The sequence below is a fragment of the Vicia villosa genome, linkage group LG3 (assembly GCF_029867415.1).
Source record: "Vicia villosa cultivar HV-30 ecotype Madison, WI linkage group LG3, Vvil1.0, whole genome shotgun sequence".
Taxonomy (NCBI): Eukaryota; Viridiplantae; Streptophyta; class Magnoliopsida; order Fabales; family Fabaceae; genus Vicia; species Vicia villosa.
In genome coordinates this window covers 44095350-44113415 of record NC_081182.1, presented here as the reverse complement: position 1 = coordinate 44113415, position 18066 = coordinate 44095350, and the positions used below count along the sequence as shown (strand labels likewise).

The window sequence follows — 18066 nt, the reverse complement described above, 5'->3', positions numbered from 1 at the left end:
CAGTAGGAGGATTGATGTGACAGAGTCTCTAACGGAACTGGGCTTAAATGGGAAACAAAATGATGACAATAATAAAAGAAAAAAGGCAGTAGTTATAACAGGTTATGGGGGGAGAAAACACGTGCAGTCCTTTGAAAACAAGAAAGTTACACTTACACCACGTGGAGGAATTTAAACCAAGGATAAAACAAGTGGTATCAGTAAAAGAGGAAGAGAGGGCATTCTTGGAATTTCAAGCCTATACAATGATATGTTAGTGGACACATCAACCTTCTATAATCTGAAAAGTAGAGGCAAGGAAGTGGATAAAGGATACAAAATGAATAACCTGATGGAGAGAGACAAACAAAGTGCTAATCTCTCATTGGGTAATCATCATGCCCATGTTGTTGAATCTATTTATGTAGATAAACCGCCAGATAGAACTTCGCAAGCGGATAGTGATGAGGTGCGAACAGATAAGGGGAAACCTAGCAACAATGACAAAGAAGAAACGAAGCTGGAAGCTTCTATGGAGGTTGTGTCCGAGACTCATTTGGAGAATTTATAAAGAGGAATTGGGAACTCTTAGCCACTGATCCTTTTATGATGAGTTCTAATATAAAGTTTTTAGTTTGGAACTGTAGAGGAGCAGCTGGGAAGTCTTTTTATAGATTCTGCAGACAATATGTGGATACCTACAAACCTTCTATGATGGTCATTGTAGAAACAAGATGTGAGCCAACTAAGATTAGTAAAACTATTAATAGACTAGGCTTTGATATGCTGGAAACAATTGCTAATTGTGGCTTTGCGGGAGGAATGATTATGGCTTGGAAGTCTAGTGAGATGGAGATATCTCTTTGCAAGAAATCTTCTCGGCTCATTCATGTACGAGTCATGATGAAGGACGTGCCAGAATGGTTGTTCATAACTATCTACGCCAGCCCTCGGGAGAGTATCAAGAAATTGCTATGGGATGAGTTGAAGAATTTGGCTAGCAGCATCATTGAGCCTTGGATGCTAGCTAGTGACTTCAATGATATTGCTTAAGTTTCTAAAAAAAGGGGTGGAGTTCCGGCCTAAGCGAATCGTTGTGCTAGATTTAGAGATAGAGTGCATGCTTGCATGATAAATGACCTGGAAACAAATGGACCTAGATTTACCTGGAGGGGTCCAATATTTCATGGAGGACAACAGATTTATGAGAAACTTGATAGAGCTATGAGCAATGAGAAGTGGCAATTGCAATTTCCAGAGTTTACAATTAAGGTGTTGGTGCGGGTTGCCTTCTCAGACCATCATCCTCTTTTGATTAATTTAAAGTAAGATTATATTCAATAAGCAAAGAGACCTTTTAAATTCGAGAATGCATGGTTACTCCACAGCTCCCATGAAACTATGTTAAATAAGTCTTGGAAGAAAGAGAATAGCATGAGTTTGAACCTTAAGAATGTCCCAGTGGGAATTGAAGACTGGAAATTTAACATGTTTGACATGGACGAGAGCCGCGACACGACAGATGAGTTGTAGTCGGTGGTGGGCGCGCACGACCGAGGCTGCAACAGCGTCAGAAGCGCGCGAGGATGGGTTCTGTAAAAGTGCGACGCGGTTTTGCGGGCCGGTAGGAAATGGTTCGATGTTTCCTGGTTCGCTGTCCAGTTGGTAAGTTTTGAGGATTTTTGAGTTCTGTGACATTTTGTTACCTTTTAATAAGTTTAAGAGAGAGATTTGTTACATTGGAGTTGTCAAAGTTGTGTTTTGAGTTGTTTAGAGTCATATTTTATTTGTTTTAAGTAACTCTGACATGTTTAGAGTCGTTAGAGTGTTTTTTTAGTTGTTTAGAGTTCACATGTGAAATGTGACATGTTTTGAGTTGACTCTAGTAATCCGGTATAGGTTGTGGAATTATTGTTATTATCCTGTTGACGGCCTTACACAAGAAATATTGGGTTTACTCTATTGATGAGTATTATTGAGCTTATATATTAATAATTTATGCTCTGTTGATGAGTATTTGCAAATAATGATATAATTATTGAGTTGTAATTATATGCCATGTTGAGTATTTCCTAGAGGAATTACAGTGTTGACCTTACATTGGCAAAATTGTGGGTTCAGAGAAAGACCTTATTGAGCATGACATGAGATGTTAATTGTTGTCTGAATGTGAGTTGTGAATATTATTACTATGATTCACGCATTCATCATGTATATCGGAGATAGGTAAACGAGGTCACGGTTCAAAGAGGAACCAATGACGTTCTCAGGTTCAGAGAGGAACCAGGTTTAGAGAGGAACCAGAGAAATGGATAATTCAGTAACTTACCTCTAACATAAAAAAAACTAGGTAACACATGCATTTGGAGGAGAAATTACATAACATTTCATAATTGCATTGTAATTGTTTGTGGGTGTGAATTCAATGTGCGATTAATGTTAATGTCATGATAAAATTGTCTTTGCTGTTTAATACACCATTAACATTTGTGAAGTTACTCTCACCCTTGTTTATTTTGTTTGTGGTGTTCTATACTCTCTTGGAGTATAAATAATCAGGTAGAGGAGAAGTTATTATTTTAGCAGAAGGATGGCGTTGAGGCCTCTTCATTTATTTACTACATTCCACATTATTTAGTTTTAGACGGTGCACTGATTTGTAACACTAGGTTTTGGGACGTTTTATTGTTGTTATGAGTTACTAATTATATTATTTATTTAATAAAATACTTTTTATTGAGACAATTTAAAGTGTGTTTGAAGTTGAGTTCCACTGTTGTTTTATGCTTTATGTTTTATTTTTGAAAGAGTATGTTTGTTGAGTATGTGTAAGACTTGTTTAATTTGGAGAAATAATTGTTTATCTTTTATAAATAAAGAGTTTCAGGGTTTAGGGTGTTACAACCATTGTGCAGAACGCGAAAACTCCATTTTTGTCATGGCAACACTTCTTGATCTCTGGTTTTCGACTCCCAACAAACCACACACGTACAACAATTATCAAACACGAGTAATACAACATTTAACACATCAAAATGCACAAATTAGACATATATACATCATCAATTAATCATGAAATCATCATCACGTTCATCAAATCATAACTTTTATATATGAACAAAAAAATCGAAATTAACACAATAGGTTCACATGATTTCAAATAATTTACAGAGCATGAATCAGAATTAAACAACAACAATATAAGAGGTTTTGCACAAACCACCTCAAGGTTCAATTTTCACATCAGTGAAAGAAACGAAAAAAGAAAAAAGAAAAGGGAAAAGGATTAAGGCATCCCCTCAATCCCTCATATTTAGACACCCATATATTGAACAATTCCCCCTGATCTCAATTACGCAGAAAAGCTTAAAGCTTCGACTATGGAGACTCTTCTCTTTCACTTGCTCTACTACAGTTTCTTCTCCACTCTACTCACTACTTATTTCCACCTAATTGTGGTTTTCTACTTTTCCCTTCTATTTAAAAGATATATTTTATTTAGGTTTATTAATTCCACTAATTCCCCTCATTTTTCAATATTTCTACCCATCTCCCTATATTTATTTAAATTCTATTTTAATGACCAAAACCACAATTTCTCACTTCTACGCTAATTAAAATATAACAAAAATATAAATAATTTCTACCAAAACTCATCAAATTAAATAATACTAGATAATTAATTTAAGGACATTCCACAATTCAATAAAAAATACTAAAATAAAAATTTGTGGTGTTACACCTTGTCTCGGGACCGCTTTAACAACAATTTTAATTTTTAATAAATGACCTTCTTCTTCGCTAATTTATGGGGAATAGAATGATATGGTGCTCACAAGGTTTGACTCAGAGTCTTCCTTTAAGCTTATACCTTTCTCGATCGCCGAGGTTGACTATGCTGACTCCTTTTTGGTTACCTTCTATATGGACTTGGCTGCAAGAATATCCTGACTTTCTTCATCATGTCGTGACATGTTTTGATAGTCTGGCTTTACTGATAGTCACTTCATTGTTCCCTTCACGACGTTCTTTCTCCGGAAGTTCTGAAGATGGTTTCCTTTTCCTATCATTTACTCTCAAACTAGATTCAGCAGGCACGCCATCTTTCGTAGGTTGTTCGTGAATTTGCTGGATGCGCGAGGTTTTCTCTTCTTGTAATATCCGATATTTAATTAATTATTTAATTAAATATTTTCAAATTATTTCGAATTTAATTGTTAAATTTGTGGAGTGTTGAGAATTGTTGACATGGGTTGTTATGATTAATTAGTCGATTAATTAATTGATTAAGTTGTAGAAATAGTATTGAAGAAATACTAGATTTATTATATGGACTTAATTAAGTGATGGTGGTAGTAAAAGGTGGGGTGAGAATGTTAGGCCCAATAGGTTTAATGAAATTAGGTTAAGATAAGGATTAGGTTAATTAGAAAGGTAAAAATTCTTGGGGAATTAGTCATGGGAAGTTGCAGAGAAGAGAGAAAATAGGAGAGAAACTCATTCCCATTTTTCTTGCAGCAATCTCACTAAATCGAAGATCCCCGGTTCGTTAACCGTTGGATCGTGGCCAAGTTTTGAGCGTAGGTTTGCAACACCTATATCTAACATTTGACCGTTGGGATATTCAAAATAAGGTCTAAGTTGCGAGATATTATCATCGCTCTGTAGCTGCATATTTGGGAAAATTTTCAGCTTTTGATTCAGATTAAAAGAGGCAAGGGTTAGAAGCTAAGGCTAGAAGGGTTCGATCGGTAGAACTATAGAGTAATCTCCAATTCAAGGTAATGATGGGGTTCTGACTCTATAATGGAATTTATGATGAATTGTATGTGGGATTGAGTTTGTATAATCGCCTCTGTTTGTGGTTGTGTAAAATTGTTGCGGTGTGTGGTTGTTTGTGGTGGTTGTTTATGAAATTGCTGAAATATAATTGTTCTACTGTCAATGAATCTATTGTTGAAAATTGTTCTATGTTGATGTTGGTATAGTTGTTATGTTGTTTTAATAATATATTGTTGATATTGTGACGTTGGTGATGTGATTATGAATATATTATCGTTATGATTATGTTGTTCATACGATGATGATGTTGTAGGCCTATGGCCAGTGTTGTAATGACGATATAGGCTTATGCATTTTTTGATGATGATTACCTTTAATAATTGGTAATAACAGTGATATAGGCGTATTCCTCGTGATGAGATTTTTGTTGTGTTGTATGTGATTGTTGCATTCATTGAGTCGCATTCATTGCATAATGCATGCCTAAAAATTATGGCAAACACGATGGCCTGAAAATTATGGCAAACACGACGGCCTGAAAATTATGGCGAACATGACGACCTGAAAATGGAAAATGTTTAAGTTGGCCTGAAAATGGCAAAATGTTTAAGTTGAGAGTTTTACTCCAAATGGTACCACATGCATATGCATTGTTATGAGTCGGATTTCGAGTTGATTAATTGTTGTTGATGATGTTGTTGTGATGATGTTATTGTGATGATGGATAAGTGTTGTATTAAATTGATAATTTTGTTGAAATACGTTGTTGATGACTAAGTGTGAAATTATGCTAACGATTTGTTGTGATAGGTATTGTTGGAAAGATGTGTAATGGTTATTATAACTATTATTATAACTGTTGTTGCTAATTGGTAGTATAGCTATTGTTATAATTGTCGTTGCTATTTGTTATTATATTTGTTGTTATAATTGTTGTTTGAAAGTTGTGAAGTGGTAAATTATACAATCTGATTTCTATTATATTATTTATCATGCATCATATCTCTCCCCTTCTGCTGATATTTCCCCTACCATGAAAAATGGGCAGATACTCAAGTATAATTGTGAAAGTTTGAAGTTAATTTATGAAGTCTTCATGTTGCTCTATAATAAGTTAATAAGGTCTTGTTCTGATACGTAGCACTCGGGGGATGGACTATTGTTGTTATGTTTAAATGTTGTGATTACCTTAAGTTGAACTATAAATTATCATGTTAATTTTGAAGTTGTTTAGTCGAATAAATATGTTAAGTGAATTGAAGTTGAATAATATTAATAGTTGCGAAGTGTTTTCAATGAATAAAAGATGTGATGTTGTTACCGTTAAGAAATTATGATTCCGCTGTTTAGTTGATTAATTGAATTGAAATATGTTGCTATAAGTTCATCAAGGTTCTAAGTGTTATGTATCTGCATAATTATGATTAATGTATGTTGCTTATGTGAAGTAAATGTGACATCCCTTGTATGATTAAATTTTCCGCACTCTAATTTTATTAATATTCGATGGGTAGCATTGGGGTGTTACACTTTTCACTCTTACTCAACGTATGCGCTCGAAACCTACCTTCATGTTCATCTCAAAATAAGTTGGACTGATTGAGTTTCTATTGTTGATTAAGCATTCTAGCTTAATGTGACCTATTGCGATGGTAAAGACGAATTTCAAATTTTGTGTTGGAGGTTCATTTTCTCTGTTGTGATATCATCATTCCAAAACTCCTTTCAATTTAGTTTTGAAATAGGATGGGATCTGACAGTAGAAGATCACTATTGTTACAACGTTCTCCTTCGGACCTTCTTAATTATAGTAATCATAATCAATGTTGGATCGGGAGGTTTGGAGAAGCTTCTTGGCGCCAGGTTGGGGATGAATTTCTCCTCCCTAGCGTTGTTTAATCACGATCTGACTTTTGAATCAAACGAGATCTAATCGTGAAATTTCGCAGGAATCAGTTATCGATTCCCACAAACAGCGTCACTATAATTGTGATTGATTCGTAATAATGGAGTCCTAATATAATGGTGCGATCTCTGACACAATAACATAGACGAACTAAAAAGATTAGCCTTACAAATCTCAAATCACTTACAAAGTTTAAAGCAAATATATTATAAGTCTGAAAAGAGTATGCATAGCTTATGCTAGATATATGTGAAGAATAATTTTAATAAACTCTACCTTATTAGATTAAACATTTAAAACTCATTTGTATTGACCATTTAACCTACTCGAAACTACCTAACATATTTGGCCTCTGTGAGATATTGGATCGAACTCTAGTATTGTCGAAGGGTAGCTTCTTGGTTCGACAGTTCGACAGAGTTAAGCATGAAGTCGAAGGATTGTTCACATGGTGGTGTCGAAGTGTGCATGCTGTAGTCGAAGATGGGTCTAGCATGCAGATGTCGAAGATGCTAGAGTTGTTAGCATGTTAAATTAGGTTTTAGTGTTTAAACCCTAATTTGTTAAGTTAGCTTGTTTATTAAGTTGGCTTGTGTAATGGGCCTTGCTGAAAAAGCCCATTAGTTAGTATGTTAGGTTTTATTATAAATAGCATACTAGTCTCTCATCATTGCTAAGCTGCAAATCCTAATTTAGGGTGAGAGAGGTTATTTGTTATTCTTGTAAACTTGTAATCTTGTTTTAAGAGAAAGTGAAAGAATAGCAGTTATAACCAATTCTTGTGTTCTTCTTCTGTTCCCTAATTCCTTATTATACTTTGTTATTGGTATCGTTTTTCACAACAAATTGGTGCGGTGAGCGTGGAGAAGATGCCTTCAACAAAGTATGAGATTGAAAAGTTCACCGGAGTGAATGATTTCGGTCTGTGGCGCTTGAAGATGAAAGCCCTACTGGTTCAGCAGGGGTGTTTGGAAGCGTTGAAGGGAGAGGCAGCCATGAATGCAGAATTGACGGCAGCGGAGAAGAAGAATATGATCGAGAAAGCACACAGCGCAATTTTGTTGAGCCTTGGTGATAAGGTTCTCCGACAGGTATCAAAGGAGACGACGGCATCAGGGTTATGGGTGAAACTTGAAAGTTTGTATATGACCAAATCGCTGGTAAATCGACTCTACCTGAAGCAAGCTTTGTATTCATTCAAGATGATTGAAGACAAAGTATTGGCTGAGCAGTTGGATATGTTCAACAAGCTGATTCTTGATCTTGAAAATATTGATGTGAAGATCGATGATGAAGATCAAGCGTTGTTACTATTGTGTTCTTTGCCTCGATCACATGCTCACTTCAAAGAAACTCTCTTGTATGTAAGGGAGTCCCTGACGTTTGAAGAAGTTCAATCAGCCTTGTACTCTAAGGACTTGAATGAACGAAAGGAGCATAAACCTTCGACTGTTGGCGAAGGTTTGGCCGTTAAAGGAAAACTCTTACGAAAGAATGGTAAGTTCGACAAGAAGGGCAAAAGCCAGTCGAAGTCTTACAGTGGCGAAGCATCTGGCATTCGATGCTATCATTGTAAGAAGGAGGGTCACACAAGAAAGGTGTGCCCTGAACGCCTGAAAGATCATGGAGGTAAGGATAATGGCAATGCAGCCATTGTTCAAGATGATTTTGAATCATCTGATGTTCTTGTAGTTTCAAGCAGTGACTCGAGAAGAGAGTGGATTATGGATTCAGGGTGCACTTGGCACATGACTCCAAACAAAGACTTATTCGAGGAATTATGTGATCAAGATGGTGGATCAGTATTGCTGGGAAACAACAAGGCTTGCAAGATTGCAGGTATTGGATCTGTTAGATTCAAGCTCCATGATGAGTCAATAAGGTTGTTGACTGAAGTCAGGTATGTTCCTGATTTGAAGAGAAATCTGCTTTCTCTTGGTGAATTCGACAAGAAAGGATATGTTTTCCAAGGAGAGAAAAGTATCCTAAGAGTCATGAAGGGTTCGAAGGAAGTCTTGAGAGGCGTGAAGAAACAAGGCTTGTATACCCTTGAGGCTGAAGTTGTAAGTGGTTCGACAAATGTTGCATCCACGAAACCGTTGTCGAAGACAGAAATCTGGCACATGAGATTGGGCCATGTCAGTGAAAGGGGTCTGGTCGAATTAGGGAAACAAAATCTGCTTGGTGGAGACAAAGTCGAAAAGCTGAAGTTTTGTGAACCCTGTGTATTTGGAAAATCTTGCAGAGTGAAGTTCAACAAAGGCAAACAAAGAACACATGGATCCCTTGATTACATCCATGCTGATCTTTGGGGGCCTGCAAGGTGTCCATCACATTCAGGAGCAAGGTATTTTCTATCCATAGTAGATGATTATTCCAGAAAATTATGGGTATTCATCCAGAAGACTAAGGATGAAACTTTTGAGAATTTCAAAAGTTGGAAGACTCTGGTTGAAAATCAGACTGGCAGAAAGGTCAAGAGGTTGAGAATAGACAATGGCCTTGAATTTTGCAATGAGGCATTCGACAGTTTCTGTGCTGCCTCTGGTATTGCAAGGCATAGAACTACTGCAGGTACTCCACAGCAAAATGGTTTGGCTGAAAGGTTTAATCGAACTATTTTGGAGAGAGTCAGATGCATGTTGACTAGTGCGGGGTTAACAAAGGTGTTCTGGGCTGAGGCTGTTTCGATAGCAACATATCTGATAAACAGATGTCCTTCGACAGCGTTAGATATGAAGACACCTGAAGAAGTTTGGTCGGGACATCCACCAGATCTCGACAAACTGAGAGTATTTGGCTGCATAGCCTATGCTCACATTAGGCAAGACAAGGTCGAACCTAGAGCTCTGAAATGCATGTTCATGGGATACCCTGAAGGAGTCAAAGCTTATAGGCTATGGTGCCTAGAGCCAGGTCACAGGAGGTGTATCACCAGTCGAGATGTAGTTTTCAATGAAGCTGAAATGGCTTTTAAGAAAACTGATGATGATGATCGAAGTGCAGAAGAGCTGGAACAGGTAGAGATTCCTGTTGAGGTGGAGCATGTTGATGCTGAATTGCATATCTCAGATGAAGTCGAAGAAGAAGCAGAAGATGCTGAAGTTGAGGAAACTGACGATGACTACCTATTGTCAAGAGATAGGTCGAGAAGAGTCATCAAGCCACCTCAGAGACTTGGATATGCAGATCTTATAGCTTATGCCTTAATCTCTGCAAGTGAGGTTCTAGACGAAGAACCTAGAGACTATAAGGAAGTTATGAGGAGTCGAAATAAGACTGAATGGCTGAAGGCCATGGATGATGAGATGAAATCTCTTCATGATAATCATACTTGGGAACTGATCAAGAAACCTGTTGGGGCAAGGTTAGTCAGCTGTAAATGGATTTTCAAAGTTAAGGAAGGAATTGAAGGAGTGACGTCGAAAAGATACAAGGCAAGGTTAGTTGCCAGGGGTTTCACTCAGAAAGAAGGTGTCGACTTCAATGATGTGTTTTCTCCTGTTGTGAAGCATAGGTCCATTCGAATGTTGCTTGCCATGGTGGCACAGTTCGATCTTGAACTGGAACAGATGGATGTGAAGACTGCGTTCTTGTATGGTGATCTAGATAAAACGATCCTGATGAGGCAACCTGAAGGGTATGTCGAAAAGGGGAAGGAAGATTATCTGTGCAAGTTAAAGAGATCTTTGTATGGGCTGAAACAATCTCCTCGACAGTGGAATAGGAGATTCGACAAGTTCATGGCACGCATAAGTTTCATTAGAAGTCAGTTCGACCACTGCGTTTACTTCAGATTTCGACCTGGTAATTCATTTGTTATTTTGTTGCTTTATGTGGATGATATTCTCATAGCAAGCAACAATGTTGAAGATGTGATGAGGGTGAAGGCTGAACTCAATAAGGAGTTCGATATGAAGGATCTGGGAGCTGCTTCCAGGATTCTTGGAATTGACATTCGAAGAGATAGAAAGAAGTCGAAGTTATGTCTATCTCAAGAGGCATATCTACGGAAGATTCTTGAAAAGTTTGGTATGTCAAATTCGAAGCCAGTTGTGACTCCAACAAACCCTCAATTCAAGCTGAGTATTGATCAGTGTCCCAGTACTGATGTCGAAAGAGCCTATATGAATAGCATTCCGTATGCTAATATAGTTGGTTCTTTGATGTATGCTATGGTTTGTACTAGACCCGACATAGCATACGCAGTAAGTCTTGTAAGCAGGTACATGGCGAATCCTGGAAAGGCTCACTGGCAAGCATTGAAGTGGATTTTAAGGTACATAAATGGGTCTCTGAATAGAGTCCTAATTTATGGTGGAGCCTTGGGTGAAGATAGTAAAGCAGTAATAGAAGGATATGTCGACTCTGATTATGCAGGTTGTATGGATTCCAGAAAATCTATTTCTGGATATGTTTTCACTATGTTTGGCACTGCAATTAGTTGGAAAGCAACACTTCAGAAGGTTGTTGCTCTATCAACCACTGAAGCGGAGTATATTGCCCTAACTGAAGCTGTGAAAGAAGCATTGTGGCTTGAAGGTTTTGCGAAGGAGCTAAAACTTCAAGGTCGAGGTATCACTGTTAAATGTGATAGTCAAAGTGCAATACACCTGTCGAAGAATTCAGCCTATCATGAGCGAACTAAGCACATTGATGTGAGGCTGCATTTCGTCAGAGGAGTAATCGAGCGTGGAGAAGTCCAAGTGCTGAAGGTTTCGACTGAAGACAATGCTGCTGATATGATCACCAAGACATTGCCGAGTTGCAAGTTTTTCCACTGTATGCAGTTGATAAAGCTGCATGAAGAAAGCTAGTTTGTTCCTTGACATTGTAGAGTTAGGTCCAAGGTGGAGATTTGTGAGATATTGGATCGAACTCTAGTATTGTCGAAGGGTAGCTTCTTGGTTCGACAGTTCGACAGAGTTAAGCATGAAGTCGAAGGATTGTTCACATGGTGGTGTCGAAGTGTGCATGCTGTAGTCGAAGATGGGTCTAGCATGCAGATGTCGAAGATGCTAGAGTTGTTAGCATGTTAAATTAGGTTTTAGTGTTTAAACCCTAATTTGTTAAGTTAGCTTGTTTATTAAGTTGGCTTGTGTAATGGGCCTTGCTGAAAAAGCCCATTAGTTAGTATGTTAGGTTTTATTATAAATAGCATACTAGTCTCTCATCATTGCTAAGCTGCAAATCCTAATTTAGGGTGAGAGAGGTTATTTGTTATTCTTGTAAACTTGTAATCTTGTTTTAAGAGAAAGTGAAAGAATAGCAGTTATAACCAATTCTTGTGTTCTTCTTCTGTTCCCTAATTCCTTATTATACTTTGTTATTGGTATCGTTTTTCACAACAGCCTCAAAACTTTTTGAGAATGACTTAAATAATTAAGGGTTAATAGTACTTTACCCCCCTCTAATATGAGCGTGTTTCGGTTTACCCCCCTACCGTTCCCAAAGGTAGGTTTTGACAACAGTTTTTTTGAAAAAACCGTTGCCAAAAGGTAGGGAGGGGGGAAAAGCAAAATTCGCTAACATTACAAGGGGGTGAAGTACTATTAACCCAATAATTAAACTTCTTTTTATTTAGTTTCAAAAAAAGAAATTCTAAAATATGATGAGCAACACACAATGAAATTTCTTAACAGGATGAATTGGGAAAGTTGTAATAATGAAAACACACATGAAATGCAATGAAATTTCTCTCCATCTCCTTCCTTATCTCTTCTTGGATTATAGACCCCATGTAGATATCCGAACTATTTACGCCGCCCACCACGGTGGTGGGCCATTTTTAATCAGTACTACCAATACTTAACACTTAAATACATATATAATTGCGTTGGTGGACAGATAAAAATTACCCTTTTGTTTGGTAGTAGCCACGTTTTAGCATTAATTACAAGTATATTATAAACTAAAAAGTGGTCCTCAGAAATGACAAAGAAATTCATCAATAATCATAGATTAGTACTACTAATTACCTCAGATTTAGATTGATTATAGATTACTAACTTAGACAAGTTGATTTTTATGAAAAAAAACAAAACAAAATAGCATCAGCATTACATAAGAAACCCACGTCATGTTCACCTTTTGCAAACCAAGCCAAATATAAATTTATCATTATATGTGGAAAATTCTAATCATGTTTTCACATTTCAACATCATATACCTTCCTTCCTAATATTTTCCATTCATTTTCATCCCACTTTCCTAGAAAAACTATACCTTTTTTCCACCAATATATTTACCAAATCTTACAATCCCACAATAACAACAACTCAAACAAGATCCTTAGACACTACACTAAATTAGCAATGAGTGATGTTGTTTCTGCCTCCAAGAAGAAGTTGCTCATTAAGGAGCTTCTTCAGGGTCAAGAGTATGCTACTCAGCTGAAGTTTCTGCTTAAGAATCGTGTTGGTTTAGGTTCTGATGGGTCTGCTTCGGTTAAGGAATTGGCAGCTAATGTGCTGAGATCTTTCTCTGAGACTATTTCTGTGGTGACTTCTGAAGGTTGTAATTTTGATGAGGTTGCTTCAGAGGAAAATGGTTCATTGGTTTCTGCTTCTTGTAATGATGATGTGAAATCTGAAGATTCAAGTGAGAGTAAGAAGAGATTGTTACCTAATAACACTAAAGATCGAAGAGGTTCCTACAAAAGAAGGTTTTTTTTTCCTTACCTTTTTGGCCGAGTCTTAATATTCGTATTCGTGTAGATTAGTCATAATTTAACTGTGATAAAATAAATAGAAATGTTAATTTGTTATAGTTTAACGGTGACAAATCTTTATGAAACTCTTTTTAATCATCTGCATATTCTAAAAGCCGGTCCTGATTTTTTACTGCTTTATTGGTTGAAAAAACATTTTTTAGTTTATTTGGGTGGATTTTGCTGAATTGGGACATGTACGGACAGAAGGAAAACATGTTTTTATACATGGATGGAATGAAAACATGTTATTTTCATATGTAGATTTTTTGTCTTGTATTTTTCAAATTTTCATTTTGTACTTGTTACATGGCATAATAGGAGGAAAATTGATGTTTACCCTAAATTATTGAGCAGGAAGACTGATGAGACAAGAACCATAGTCTCTAAAACAACTGGTGACATTCATTCCTGGAGAAAGTACGGACAGAAGGAAATCCTCAATTCTCAATTTCCTAGGTAATTATTGTTCTCCTCTAATGTTTTGTCGGTGGTATTTAGAATTTGGTTTTAAACATTTCTCTATTTTTCTCCAAGATAAAGTGGTTTAATAGAGACAATTAATTCTAGAAGGGTAGTAAACATGGATAAAAAATAATTGTATTTAAAGTCACATATCTTTCTATGTTAGGACTTGATTGTGATTTTTAAATAGTTTTAGAAACTAGTTTTTAAATTATTAACTCTTTCTTTATCCATTACATAATTCACTGTTTAATTAAAATTCAATTAAAAAATTACTAATTTATAAGATAGATATAATTATGAAACGTTGGAACTCCTATTCATACAAGTCCATTCAGCTGTCAATGTGTCAATGTCGTATTCAGTATATTTGTCTGTGTATAATGATTCTAGATCATAACTATAGATCAAATAAATGGTTAAAATTAGAACAAAAAGTCATATGACCACTGATTATTCAAATTTAACATAGATTCTTTCGACTAATTTTTTCGGGTTTTTGAAAAACTTGTCTTCTAAGAAACCTTTTTACTGATAATTTACAGGAGCTACTTCAGATGTACCCGGAAGCATGATCAAGGTTGCAAAGCAACCAAACAGGTACAATTGATACAAGAGAATCCAGAAACATACCAAATTACATACATTGGGTTTCACACATGCAATGCCACTCTACATACTCCACAAATGGTCACATTTTCTTCAGATACCAATTGGGACACATTTCTTGTGAATTCTCAACCTCACTCAAAAGAAGTTCTTACAAATTATATTCAACAGGATTCTCCTATTATGAGCTCAGAAAGAGCAATTGTGAAACAAGAATATCCGAACAATGACGACAGTACTACTACTCCGAGGAGTGTTCTCGCGGATGATTTATTCGAAGCTAACTTGTGGTCTGATTTTAAGGATTTTGAACTATCCAAGCCAGATGCTAGTGTGTATTCATGTAGTGAATCTCAAAACCTTGAAATTGGTTTTGGGGTGTTTTCTGATTTCAGCAATGATTTAGTATATTTTGATGAAAGGCATTTGCTATAATTAGTTAAGCCTTTTGAGTGTATTGTTTAGATTTTGCTTGTGATTGTAACAGAATCACTTAATTATGTAGAATAGCTTCTTTCTACAATGTGCTTTAGAAAGATTGTACTTAGATGTTTGTATTCATGTATGTAAGTAAGTATGCACAAGTTGCTTTTGTTTTTATGTATGCTTGAATGTGTATGATGAGCTAGTTAATGGCCTATGAAAAAGTAATGAAATTAAAAGTTGTGGGACATGTATCCAATCATCCAAACTTTGAGGTGGGGGCTGAAGAGGAAAGTGACAGAGTGTTATGAGAAACCAATACTTGACAATTGGTCCACATGATATTGTTGTCATGTTTAGCTAAGCGATAGAGAGTGATTTGAGCAAGTTGGATAGAAAGTATATGACCCTATTGGTGTGTGGAATCCAAGGACATGCCTCTCAAGAGGGTAATGATTTAAGGGAAATGAACCTTTGAAAAATCAAAATTTAATGTCAAATTTCATTAGGTTTTTGTGTTCATATCTGAAAGGAAAAGAGATATCATAGATAAATACATATGATGTAACAAAAAAATCAAAATCAAAATCTGTCAAATAAATAACTCAAACGTATCTAACGGTTTTCTATTTTAAACACCCCTAAACACATCTCATCATTTATACAACCACATCTCATCACTTCTCTATATCATCATTTATACAACCACGTCTCAGCATGAGAAACTCTTACTACACCCCTTGGTCTCTTAGGCACCATGTGTGCTTTCAATAATACACATTTGTTTTCGTATATGTATTTCTAGAAGCACATTTTTTTACATTTGCGTGAAAACCTTCTGTATGCATATACGGAACACTTCCGTATATATATCTACGGAATATACCAGATTCAAAAAACCAGGAAATCAACATTGCAAGAGAGATAAAAATAACATTCATAGATTAAAATCAACATTACATCGATAATTTCACCAGCAAATAAAATATAACATCTCAATAGCCTGGTGGACGCTTACACATCTCGAAAATTTGCTTGACCATTCTTTGCACTGTCGCTACGAACTCGAGCAAGATTTTCTCTTCGAAACTGAAAAACGTTCGCCACATCGCCAAAACATCCTCTCGGTTCTTGAGCTCAATGTTGCTGTAAACAAAGTTCACTCCATTGTCAAACGAAGGTGAACGATACTCGAGCTTTACAACCTTCCGTTTGTCACCGTAAGGTAGGCGGTAGTGGATTTCGCCAATGATATCGTCGAGCGAGGTGAAATCGTTGAGTTTGAACGTCCTTCCGGGTATTCTACCGTCGGAGTAGGAGACACTTGCGACATACCAACACACGTTGTACTAAAATTGAGACTTTTTGTGTTGGTGTGAAATACAATATTAGAAACCCCAATTTTATAGAAGACCTAGGTGAATATGGACCACCCATTTTCTGTCACATCACGTTCCGTAGATATATCCACAAAAGGATGTTAGATATTTTGTTTTCGTAGATGTATCTACGGAAAAAAGCTTTAAATTTCCAATTAAGAGTCTTCCGTAGTTACATCTACTGAAGTTTCTCTGTTAGTTTTTTTAACATAACATAATTAAATAGCAGTAGCAGTAGGAAAAGAAAATACAAAATAAAGAATACAATGTTATAATTGACAAAAATTGATTACATCCCAATGTTAAAGAGTTCATATATTACACTTTGCAACTAGAAAATACATCAAAAGAACTATCGTCGGCTAAATTTATTGGTGGTTCCAATTTTGACTTTTCATTTTCGATGTTGTTCAATCTTTCGAATTTGTGCATTCTATCAACAAAGAGATTCGGCCACGTAACAACACCTTTGGTATGATGAAGCGCTCATTCCGGTGACGTAGGTGGTAATGTGGTATGAGGCATCGCGGTTTCAAGTAAATTTTCAAAAAGTGACTCGCTTTTGAAAGCCATCCAATACACATGATACGATCATTTGGATTTGTAGGCGGTGCAGTGCGGAGCGGGAAAAGGGTTTCCAAAAAACCATAACATGTCAAGTCAATGTACACCCTATTATACGCGCATGCAATAAGATGTCCCATTTCCGGGAATCTCATCCATTTTGACACCGGTGCGTAAGCGCCTAACCAAGGAACAAGAGCTTCGTTAACCGCTTCAAATTTAAATTCCTCTCCATATAACCGCATGTAAGATTCTTTATGCGTCTTCAGCTCTTGGATAAGTTGATGACGAACAAGTGTATGACTATACTCTCCATTACCAAGCAACGCCGAGACGGCTTGGTAACCGCAATTACCGTCCCGCGCAACATTGATGATCCGCTCTATGTAAGGGTGCATAAAAACCGGCATCTCGTCGATGAATGGAATTTTTGACGTAATAGGCATCTCTTTGATGATTGGAATTGTCGACGGAATAGGTGTCGGAGGCGGTTTGCTTATGCGAGCTCCTTTGTTTGAACTTGTTTGAGATTTTTGAGATTTTTGAGTCGGTGAGTTGGGAAAATTTTTATCGACGTGCTCACAATACGAAGGAGCCCGTGTAGTCGAGTTGCCATTTGGTGTAGGCTTCAATTTCATCGGAGCACCCTTTGTCTTAACCGGTTGAGAAGGCGGTTTCATGTCGGTTGTTTCAGGTATCCAATCTTCCGCAATTGTTCTTTAATGTGAAGTTTCATGTTGTCAACGGCCTTCGAAAACCTCTCTTGTATCGCTTCCAATTTGGAAGTAATAGAGATATTCAATTTTTCTCCTTCGATGCAACCATCATCATCAAAACTAAGTCTTTTCCAATGAGGGATAACTTCGTCCATTCTTATTGGCTCACCTAGTCTCACCTTTTTAGCAATAAAACAAGCACGCGAGAGACCATACGTTCTAGTAATAGTGCAACCACACTTTACGCTATCGGAACCGACAGTTTCACCTCGTTTGGCCTCGTGAAAAATATAATTCAACCCGGCCCGAGACATGTTGCCGGTCAATTGAGAATAAAGAATGTTGTCCCTAAATAAATGTTCCAACAATGTAATGCTCTGACCAAATGTGGTTTGTATCTCATTGTGTTAGTTTTTAATCATCAGATTTACGGTGTCCCAATCTCGACACAAGTCAACCTTGCTATTAGCCAACTAATTTTTCAAACTAGCATGTGCAGACTCAACTGTGTTTGCGGTTGTATTCCCAAGATGT

The 18066-nt window shown here is 36.7% G+C and overlaps 2 protein-coding genes across 2 annotated transcripts; one reads left to right on the top strand and one right to left on the bottom strand.

Moving 5' to 3' along the window:
* Nucleotides 1-12843: 12843 nt before the first annotated feature.
* LOC131655566 (probable WRKY transcription factor 70) lies at nt 12844-15057 on the top strand. The gene is made up of 3 exons (XM_058925411.1): nt 12844-13331; nt 13734-13835; nt 14387-15057. The coding sequence occupies exons 1-3, from the start codon at nt 12982-12984 to the stop codon at nt 14883-14885; spliced, it is 951 nt and encodes a 316-aa protein (XP_058781394.1). The 5' UTR covers nt 12844-12981; the 3' UTR covers nt 14886-15057.
* Nucleotides 15058-16662: 1605 nt separating this feature from the next.
* LOC131657963 (uncharacterized) lies at nt 16663-17496 on the bottom strand. Its single transcript, XM_058927304.1, has one exon. The coding sequence runs from the start codon at nt 17494-17496 to the stop codon at nt 16663-16665; it is 834 nt and encodes a 277-aa protein (XP_058783287.1).
* Nucleotides 17497-18066: the final 570 nt, after the last annotated feature.

Coding starts and splice junctions, on each gene's coding strand:
- LOC131655566 (XM_058925411.1), top strand. CDS start 12,982: ATGAGTGATGTTGTTTCTGCCTCCAAGAAGAAGTTGCTCATTAAGGAG. Junction 13,332..13,733: donor AGAGGTTCCTACAAAAGAAG/GTTTTTTTTTCC, acceptor ATTATTGAGCAG/GAAGACTGATGAGACAAGAA. Junction 13,836..14,386: donor CTCAATTCTCAATTTCCTAG/GTAATTATTGTT, acceptor GATAATTTACAG/GAGCTACTTCAGATGTACCC.
- LOC131657963 (XM_058927304.1), bottom strand. CDS start 17,496: ATGAAACCGCCTTCTCAACCGGTTAAGACAAAGGGTGCTCCGATGAAA.